General features: G+C 30.4%; 2 protein-coding genes across 2 annotated transcripts; one reads left to right on the forward strand and one right to left on the reverse strand.

Moving 5' to 3' along the window:
• The first annotated feature begins 2304 nt into the window (after positions 1 to 2304).
• Positions 2305 to 4902, forward strand: LOC120118358 (pre-rRNA-processing protein ESF2-like). The gene is made up of 9 exons (XM_039138406.1): positions 2305 to 2318; positions 2580 to 2718; positions 3034 to 3292; positions 3397 to 3466; positions 3597 to 3664; positions 3952 to 4041; positions 4146 to 4276; positions 4524 to 4670; positions 4762 to 4902. Exons 1-9 carry the CDS (start codon positions 2305 to 2307, stop codon positions 4777 to 4779), a joined length of 936 nt encoding a protein of 311 aa, XP_038994337.1. The 3' UTR covers positions 4780 to 4902.
• A 369-nt stretch (positions 4903 to 5271) lies between these two features.
• LOC120118678 (ras-related protein RABB1b-like) lies at positions 5272 to 7801 on the reverse strand. The gene is made up of 6 exons (XM_039138687.1): positions 7663 to 7801; positions 7446 to 7585; positions 6705 to 6787; positions 6205 to 6409; positions 5907 to 5975; positions 5272 to 5394 (listed from the first exon to the last, which is right to left on the reverse strand). Exons 1-6 carry the CDS (start codon positions 7706 to 7708, stop codon positions 5299 to 5301), a joined length of 639 nt encoding a protein of 212 aa, XP_038994618.1. The 5' UTR covers positions 7709 to 7801; the 3' UTR covers positions 5272 to 5298.
• Between the last annotated feature and the right edge of the window lie 2251 nt (positions 7802 to 10052).

Genomic DNA, 10052 nt, shown 5'->3' on the forward strand with positions numbered 1-10052 from the left:
ATTTGAAAACCATCGTCGAAAGAGGTAAAGGTCAAAATTTTAAGGGTAGATCTACGATGTTTGAGTGATTTTTAGGGCGATTGGGTTTCGGTTTTGAGTTTATGGGTTAGGGAGAGCACAGTGGGGTTCCATTGGAGAAGACGACAGGAGGGGGGTTTGGTTGAGAGTGTTTTTGAAAGAGAGAAGGGTTTTTTTATTTAGGTGAAAAAAATGATTTTTTTGGGTTTTAGGCCATTTATAGCCGGGGGGATCTATGTGTAATTAGTCAATAGTTAAATTATTTCCGTAGTCTCTCATATTTTGAAGTGTAATTCATTTTGGTTACTGTGTTCAATTTGGCCTTTGAATCTTCAATTTGTTCAATTAAGTCCTTATGTATAATTCACATTTTTTGCAATTTAACCCCTCTAACTCTTTATTTTTCTATTGCAGCTCATTTTTAGTTCCAATTTAATCCATTAACTTCAATTTGTTTCAATTTGATCCTCTAAGTTTTTATTTTATTTATTTTAATTTTTTTCTTCATATTGTTTTTATTTCATTGCTTTTAAAATTTAACATTTTTTATTTTTTTTCCTTTGATTTTTTAATATATATTTTTAAATTTTTTTAATATTTTTTTTAATAATTTTTTTATCTTATTTCATTTTTTCCTTTGACTTATTTTCTCTCTCTTATTTTTATGTTTTTTCTTTAATTTCTTTAATATTTTTTGATTTTCTTTAATTTTCTTTAATTTTATTTTTTCCTTTGATTTATTTATTTTTTATGTTTTTTTCTTTGATTTATTTAATATTTATTTTTTTCTAACATATTTGTGACTTTTTTCAGTAGTAATTTCAATCAATCAAATGTAAGCAATTCAAATCGGGTTTTAAAATTTTAATTTTAATTTTCGCGACTAAGACAACCGGCAAATTAATTGGTACCGAAAGGGCAATACAATGGTGCTAATCATTCCTTGACTATAACCGACTCCCGAACCTAACACGTTTATGATAAAACGCAAATTAGGTAAGATGATGTCCGATCAGCCTAAATATTTTTTTTAAAATGATCGTTGATAACTCTAACCAACTTATTTAAGTCGAAGTCCAATTCCGATCTAACCCGAAACACGACCGACAAAGTGTAACCATCATCTCAGACACTTGAAATATCGACGATGCATACATCAACTCCACAACAAAATTAATGGCGGGCCGACAAGCATCTTGTGCACAAGAAATGTCAACATAGGTGGAAACCTCCATGGGAGAAACCTTGAGCTTCCCTATATACATAACTCAACAAAACCTAAAAAGCTTCAACTCCAATCTTTCTACAAGGCAAAAAATCGTTCATCTTGTAGCTTGGCTTCTTCTTCCCCACGTCTTCTTCTCCACACCCATTTTCTTTCTTGAAGAGTTCATTGAAGAACTTACTTTGACCCAGTTTTGACTAAATTTTTTTTCACGCGTTTACTTATATAGGTAATTAGAACCGGTCAAAATAATGATATTTTCGATTATTTTTTACCGGTTTTATTATTTAAAATAATAACAAAACCGATAGCGTCTTATTTTAGCCGTATACTAAGCTGTCGCACTGCAGAACTGCCCGAATTTGATGGTTAGTAAGAGTCGAAGACTTGGGGAAGGAAGGAGAAAAGTCAACAGGGGAACAATACTGAAAACAATGATGGTGACGACAGATAAGTCCCACATCAGTAAAAAATAATGAGAGGTAACATTAAGGATTATATTGAAAATGAATTAAAAATTTGATGATTGTATTATAAATTTTAAAAGTTAGATGACCAAAATATAAGAGTCTTAAAAGTTTGAGGACTATCTATATACTTTATCGTATGTTTAATAATTTAAAATTAAATATTATTTTTTAAAAATTACATTTTTACCATAATAATATTTTTATCTTATACAATTATAAAATAATCAATATATTAAATATTAAAAATATAAAATAATTTTAACTGGTCAAATTTATCAATATTTTGTTAAATTAAATTCTTTACATATTATTATTTTTATTAAGTTTATAATTTTAAATAAAACACGAAAAATAAGAATTGAGAATGATTTATATGAAAAAATTAATTATTTCAATGATGTTTATATGTAGAGCGTTGTAAATTGTTCACTACCTAATAATTTAAAAGTAATGACATTTCTAACATTTTAATCCAAAAATGTTACTATTAATGATACGTTAATATATGTTAATAATTTTTCCGTGAATTAAACATGAAAATATAATTCTGAAAAAGATCATTCTCGTTGGTAATAATATTTTCCGTGAACTATGCGCCCCTTAAGGTTATTATATTATTTACTACTCTCTATCCGTTAAAATTTTTAAAATTTTAAGCATAATTATTTTAAATAATTAAATTTTATAAAATATATATTTAAAACAGTTTTTAAATACATTATCAATAATAAAAAGCTTTGTTTTAAAAGATTTATACTATCTAGTAATCTATTTTTTACTATTTATATTCTAAAATATATATAATTAATTATTCTGAAATAAAATATCTTAAGTAAATTCGGCCTCATTGAAACCTCCCTCTCCAGCCCATGGGTCCAAATTGATGTAAATAATTTTTTACTTAAAAATTGCCACCATCCTCGGTCTTCGCACATCCAAGCTGCCGCCTGTCGCCCAAGCCCTCCAATATCTTCAAGTTTCCGACGGACCTGGAAATTAAATAAGGTAATTCTTGAAACCCTAAATTTAATTTGAAGATTCCTACTTTACTCCTGATCTGTTCGGTTATCTGGTATCTGGTCTCTGCTATATTTGATTATTCTTATCCTACTGCTTGTTACTTACTCTGTTTCATCGACTTTGTTTAAAAGGTATTTGTTTAGCGGAAATAGCGTACTGTTGTTGCTTCTATTTTATGTTACACTGTTTTTTTAGGTGTGAAATTTCGTTCACGCCGCTATTGATGTCTTTAGCAGTGGAGGACGGTGCCGCTATTTAGGGTATTTGAAATCTGACGATGCGTTTAATGAAACTGACTAGGAAGCTTCAATGGCTGAAGAAGATAAACAAGTGGCTTATGATGATGATAAAGATGACGGCTTCGAAGATGAAACTAATATCCCCGACAGCCAGAATAAGGAGAAGAAGAAAAAGAGGAAATCGTTGAAGGAAGCAGCCGATGCTGATAATCGTGGGGTTTGTTATTTAAGCAGAGTTCCACCACATATGGATCATGTCAAACTACGCCAACTGCTTTCTCAGTATGGGGAAATACTTAGGATTTATCTCTCGCCTTCCGGTTAGTAAACATAAGTGAAATTCGCTGCTCAAGAATGGGTTTTTTCTTTAGCTATTATTAGCTTTACAAAAAGGGATTGGGTTTTATTAGTTTTGTTATTGCAGGTCATCAACCTCAAGTGAAGGGCAAACGCCCTAGACCCTCCAAGGTTCAAGAACAAGAATTTTCTGAAGGGTATGTCATGTATAAATTAACACGGTTTCTTGTGATTTTTTAAAGATTTTAGTCTTTTTTGTTTTTTCCTTAAAAGCTTGAAGATGTTGGGATGATAGGTTCAACAATGGGTTTATTGATTTTTCTGTAGGTGGGTTGAATTTGCTAGGAAAGGGATTGCAAAGAGGGTTGCTAATATGTTAACCGGTGAACAAATTGGTATGGAAATTAATTGCAATGTCATATTTCATCCTTTTAATTCTATGTTGCTTAGACTGTTCATTTTGCTTGAAATATTCATGTTGGTCTCAAGTTTCCAACACATATTTGAAGATGGATTAGAGGCATGACCCTCCGAATATATGGAAAAACCTGGGGAAATTGAAAAGTAGGCGGACACTTTCCCATATTCAACACTTATTCCTGAAGCTGAGTAACATAGATGTTAGTATCTTGTGATGATATGGCGCTTTCTTATGTTTGTGATCTTTTTTCACCATGATCAGGTGGGAGGAAGAGGTCGTCTTTTTATTATGATCTTTGGAATATCAAATACTTGAGTAAATTCAAGTGGGACGATCTTACCGAAGAAATTGGTAACTTAATGGTTTATGTTTCTCTGATTTGCAATGATTTACGTGCTATACACACACATGTATGAATGTTTGGTGTGTCTAAGTTGATTTCTTTTCTCATATAGCTTACAAGAGCGCAATACGGGAGCAGAAGCTAGCCTTAGAACTCTCTGCTGCCAAGAGGGAGCGTGACTTCTATCTCTCAAAAGTTGACCAATCCCGTGCCTTAAGTGCGATTGAAGAGCGAATGAAGAAGGTAAACAACTACATTTTAAATGCAACTCATTACTTGCCATCAATGATGGTTGTGCATTCGAGACATCTGCAATTCTACATGATGTTTCTTAGGTTTTTCTCACACGTATCACTCCAGTTCGTGTTCTACTCTTTAGGTGGTATAGCTTCTGTGGCTGAATTTCAGCTACTTACTTTAATCCGTAATTGCCTCGAACAAAACCAAATATGTAGTTTTGCATGCATGTTTAATTCATTTCTTTCTACAGAAGCAAAAGGTGCAAGAGGAGTCTGGAATGAATTCTGAGCTGCCTGTTACCCACAAGAAGCCAATTCGTCAGTTTCGGCAGAAAAAGCCAGTTGCAGTTGATTCATCTCATGGCAAACAGCGACTCTCTAAAGATGTTCTTGCGGGGGTAAGTGTTATTCAATAATCAAGTAAGCAACACCTATATTTGTTTTCTTTGGTAGTTTGTTCTCTGAAGCTTTCTTCCTATATCATTGCAGATATTTGCTGGTTCTTAGTAATCATGGGCTCAAAGTACTTGGTTGGCACACAAATGTCTGAAGAATTGCATTCTGGTTTCAAGGATTTAATTGCAACCGTGTAGGTACTTTTCTGTTTATCAATTATTGTAATGTTCTCTTCAGGAGGCATTAGAAAGAGAAAAGTGCCATCGAGCATCAACGTAAAACAGTTTCCTTGTATTTTTGGTATGATTTATCTGAATATGAAACAATTTTGGATTAGGACTCATCTTGCCGGATTTCTGTTTTGTTTCTAGCTTCAATTAGTTTACCACTGAAGTGGTGGTAAGTGTGCAAAAACTGGAAATATGTGTATTACTATGCAAAGGACTTGAATCAAATTAAAACATAACGAACATATGATTTCCAAGTTCGGCACAAAGGAAAAAGAGAGAACTAGTTTTATACGTTCCATGTTCTTGCCAATGGAACAGCACCTTTAAGAATATATGAATCAAAGCAATGTGATGAGAAATGAATCAGTTAGAAATCAAATATGGGCACGTATTGTTTTGCCTACTGACTGCAACAGATACCTCTCTGACCGCGGGTTCCATCTCTTGCACCTGTTATACCTTGTCCACGTCCTTGGCCGATCTTGATACCGGATGACTGCATTCAGTTCCATGAATCGGTCTTTCACGTGAGGTATACTTCTTAGTTCTTATGAAAAGGCAAATAATGAAGCTGAAACCATCTATGGGTTAGTGAAAAGGTTTTCTTTTAAGATTTTCATGTATCTAGAAAGTTTTTGGAAAGATTATACTCTTGTACCTACAATCTTTGTCTTTCATAGGGAGTTTCTGAACGATTATATTCTTACCTACACTCCATGTCTGGATATAGATAGATTGTATATGAATGATCGGGAAAACACAATTCTTGACAAAGTTAGAATTCATTATATATTTTCAAGATTGTTGTATGAGTGGAAATAGATGACTGGGATTATCTCTTTATTTTTTAAGTGAATACTTTATCATTTTCTACTATTAATCTCATTTATCTATTTTCATTCATCCGACCATTCTAAAAAAAATGTATAACTAAAAAGTTTTACAAATTGTGAACGAATCTTATCCCTTCTTGACCTCCTTAAAATTAAATCGGTTTTTGATCATTACCTCATCGAAAACGTCAAAGATCCCTTCTTTAATGTTATGAAGTATCTGTGCAGCAGTCATGATGAAGGCCTACAAGATAATATTCAATTTTCATTTAAACGGAAATATAAAGCAATACTTGGGAAAGAGAGATGGGAGTAAGTTCAAATTTTTCAAATTTTATGTACTAGGAGAATCTTTAGGAGGCTATATCCTCGTATTCATGTAAGATATAGATGTTGAAGACGAATACTTGAAAGATAAATAAAAATGCTGAAACAATATACATATGATGAGATACTTAGAGGGTAACACTTACCTCCTCGGCATTTTGAGAAGTCCTTGCAGATGTTTCCAAGAATAAAAGCCCATTATCCTTTGCAAACTTCTCTCCATCTTCTTTGCTAACTGCTCTCCGTTGAGCAAGATCACACTTGTTTCCGACCACCATGACCACCATGTCCGGATTCCCATGCTCTCGAGCATCGGCCAGCCAGCTCATCAGATGATTAAACGTCTCTCTCCTGATCCAACATTATAACTTTGCAGTTCAGTTTCAAAAGTTAAACATGTTTCACCAGGAAAACAAGGACAACAGTAGCTGTTGGAACCTTCAATTCTTTACTATTATGATGTTCAACACTTCATTTTTCTTAAAGCACTCGTATCTGATGTATATTCAAACATTGATGTGACGATACGAAAAACACTGAACGTACCAATATCAGACAAAATCATTTCTAATTCTTACACCCGAATCGAAGCAATATAGCTTCAAAACCCATTAATTAAGCAAAGGAAGACAATTTGGTTTCTCACCTGGTTATATCATAGACCAGAAGGGCTCCTGCCGCTCCTCTGTAGTAAGATCTGGTGATGGATCTGAAGGATTCTTGTCCAGCCTGAAATATATATAATACATATATGTTATTTATAAGTAAAAGAGAAGCTCTATGCTAAACTATTCATCTAACCATCGAATAATGGAAGAAAAAATGATCAAACACAACCAACAAAAACCTTATAACCAAAGATAAAAGAAGCCATTGAATTCATTAATAATAAGCTACATTTCATTTGGTTCCACATTTCTTGAGTAGGAAGCAACTACCAAATGAAAAAATTGTTCTCCTTTCAACGGAGTTACTGGAAACAAATGACCAAATACCTATGTCTCGTGTACCTGGGTATAGAAATGAGATATGATCTTTTAACTATCTTTTAACTATATTAGAATATGAGTAAAATACCTCAAACCATAAACAAACTCGATACCAAATCATTCCACAGAAAATAAATACGAAATTCTACTCCAAAATAAACCCATATTTTCCGTCTCCATCTTCTTTGGATCCTAAAACCAAGTTCATCAATGCCTAACGGCCAAGAACAGCGTTAATTTCAAACACCCTTTTCCCAAAACAGCCAAAGAAAACACATGAATATAATATTCTAACAGAAAATTTTTAAGTGATTAATTCTTTCATACCCAACAGCTGAAAATGGTAAGAGCTTTTAATACTCTTTTTCACCAAAAAGAACCAAAAAAAAACATCGTACGGTATCCCAGATTTGAAGCTTGATGGGTCTGTCGTCAATGGAGACCAAGCGAGCACCGAATTCAACACCGATGGTTAGATCATAAACCGGCTGGAATCTCTGGTCCGTAAACTGCAAGAGCAAACATGATTTTCCCACGCCTGCACCACAAACCAATCAAACCCCATAATTTTTTTAACAATGAAACCCAAACGGGGAGATTTAGGCTGAGACGAACCAGTGTCGCCGATGATAATGTACTTGAAAAGATAGTCGTATGACATGGTTCTACTCGACGACGTCTCCTCCTTCGTTGCTTGTAAAAAAGATTGCTTGGTTCAAGTTTTGGTCTTTGTTTTCATGGAGATTGTTTTTCTTTTTTCCCTTTAATTTGATGCTCTGAAATAATAAATCAACCAATCAAAGTAGTTCGATGATGGTAATTTTTTGAAGTATGAATTTGTTTGTATTTTCATGCATTGCACATACTAATTATGCGTATAATTAAAAAATATATCTATATGAATATAATTACTCCATAAAATATGAGAAAAAAATATGAATTAATAAAAATATAATATTTATATCTTTAAATAAATAAACTATTAAATTCATAATAAAATGTAATTAGCAGCTATGCATAAAACAATACATATATTATTTAACTTTATATTAAATTAAACAAAAATAAAAAATCAAGATTAGTATAAGAAATATATGCATATAATGTAAATAAAAATAATATTCACAAAACATATAATCAAATTTTTACTCAAGAAAAAATTATCTTAATTTTACTCAATAGAGTAAACATGAATTTATAATTTATTTGGATTTTAAAAATTTATTATTCATAACAAGAGTTAACATTTGAGTAACTATTTTGAAATAAATTAATAATGTAAGTGACCATAAAATATCTTTTAAAAATTGAGTGAACAAAGTAGAAGAAAACCAAATTAAAATTGACCTCTTGCATAACCTAACTTTATATATTCTTAATTAATTTATTCAATTAAAATACTACACTACAAACACACACACGTGTTATTTACTTTATATACAGAAAGGTCATAAAATAAAAGGATAAAAATGATCAAATTTATAAAAAGAAAGGTGAAAAATATTGCTCATTCTATCTCATTAAATTTATTTTTGTTGATTTTTTGTCAATTTTTTTACTTTTGACTCTTTAAAATTTATCATTCATAGAAGGGTTAACTACATAGATGATAATTTATCTTTGTGTTTTCTCCACTATTTGTTACTGATTTTAAAAAACATAAGATATAATCACTTTTGTTTTTATTTAATTAAGACATGACCAGTTTCATTTTATTTAATTAAGATGTGGTCATCCCGAGTTAACATCAGTTAAATATTTTTTTGTATAATCACACATTTGGTCCCTGTTATTTACATATTCTCTCAATTTAGTCATATTTTTAATAAATTAAAATAAATTTGGCCCTCCAATCAAATGATACCACATGTCATACCATAAGGTTGTTCAAAAATACCTGACCCGATTGAGCTGACCCGTCAACCTACTGACCTAGTTAAAAAAATATAGGGTATTTATAATAAAAATACTCAATTTTTTGGGTCGGGTACTCGGCTGGGTTTTGGGTCATACATAGGTCACAAAATGTTGGTTAACCGGGTACCCTCTAACCCGGTACCCGATTTATTATATATTTTTCATTTTATATTAAATTTGTATTCATAATCCTCAAATTATTTCACTCTAATATTCTAAAATCTTATTTTCTTAAAATTTGACACCATAACGTTTTCAATTTTTAATTTCTTAAATTATTTCACATTAACGTTCTAAATTATTTTTTAAAATATTTATTTTAACTTTAAAACATTTGAAATTTAATTATATTTCTTTATTTCAAATTTTAATAAAATTTATTTCAATTATGTAATTTGAATTTTTAAACTTTATGCGTGTATTATATATATATTTATTTTAAATTGAGAGAATAGGTAAATAACAAGGACAAAATGTTTGAATATATTAAAATATTTAAATGTTGTTAACAACATTTAGATGGGGGTGACCATATCTTAATTAAATAAAAATAAAAGTGACCATATCTTATGTTTTTTGAAATCAGTGATCAAAAGTGGACAAAACACAAAGATAAGTTATTATAAGTGTAATTAACCCTTCATAAAAATATAAAAATATATATTTTAACATGGTACCTTCTGACTCGGTACCCGATTTATTATATTTTTATTATTTTTATTTTATATTATTTTTATTCATAATCCTCAAATTATTTCACTCTAACATTCTAAAATCCTATTTTTTAAAAAAATTTGACACCATAACATTTTCACTTTTTAATTTCTTAAATTATTTTACATTAACATTCTAAATTATTTTTTAAAATATTTATTTTAACTTTAAAACATTCAAAATTTAATAATATTTCTTTATTTCAAATTTTAATAAATTTTATTTCAATTATGTAATTTGAATTTTTATACTCTATGCGTGGATTATATATATATATATATATATATTTGAAAGAGATGTGTGGATTATATATATTATAGACTTTTAAATTTTAGAATTTTTATATAACTTTTTTAAAACATAGTATAATTTAA

This window comes from Hibiscus syriacus, unplaced genomic scaffold, assembly GCF_006381635.1.
Source record: "Hibiscus syriacus cultivar Baekdansim isolate YM2019G1 unplaced genomic scaffold, ASM638163v2 tig00110328_pilon, whole genome shotgun sequence".
NCBI classification, from domain to species: domain Eukaryota; kingdom Viridiplantae; phylum Streptophyta; class Magnoliopsida; order Malvales; family Malvaceae; genus Hibiscus; species Hibiscus syriacus.

What these genes read in the sequence shown, in the direction of transcription:
- LOC120118358 (XM_039138406.1), top strand. An exon ending in GATTTATCTCTCGCCTTCCG is followed by an intron (nt 3,293 to 3,396) that starts GTTAGTAAACAT and finishes TTGTTATTGCAG; the next exon opens with GTCATCAACCTCAAGTGAAG. An exon ending in TTGAAGAGCGAATGAAGAAG is followed by an intron (nt 4,277 to 4,523) that starts GTAAACAACTAC and finishes TTCTTTCTACAG; the next exon opens with AAGCAAAAGGTGCAAGAGGA.
- LOC120118678 (XM_039138687.1), bottom strand. Translation starts at nt 7,708, where the DNA reads ATGTCATACGACTATCTTTTCAAGTACATTATCATCGGCGACACTG. An exon ending in CATTATCATCGGCGACACTG is followed by an intron (nt 7,586 to 7,662) that starts GTTCGTCTCAGC and finishes TTTGTGGTGCAG; the next exon opens with GCGTGGGAAAATCATGTTTG. An exon ending in TCTTTGACGTTTTCGATGAG is followed by an intron (nt 5,395 to 5,906) that starts GTAATGATCAAA and finishes AACTGAATGCAG; the next exon opens with TCATCCGGTATCAAGATCGG.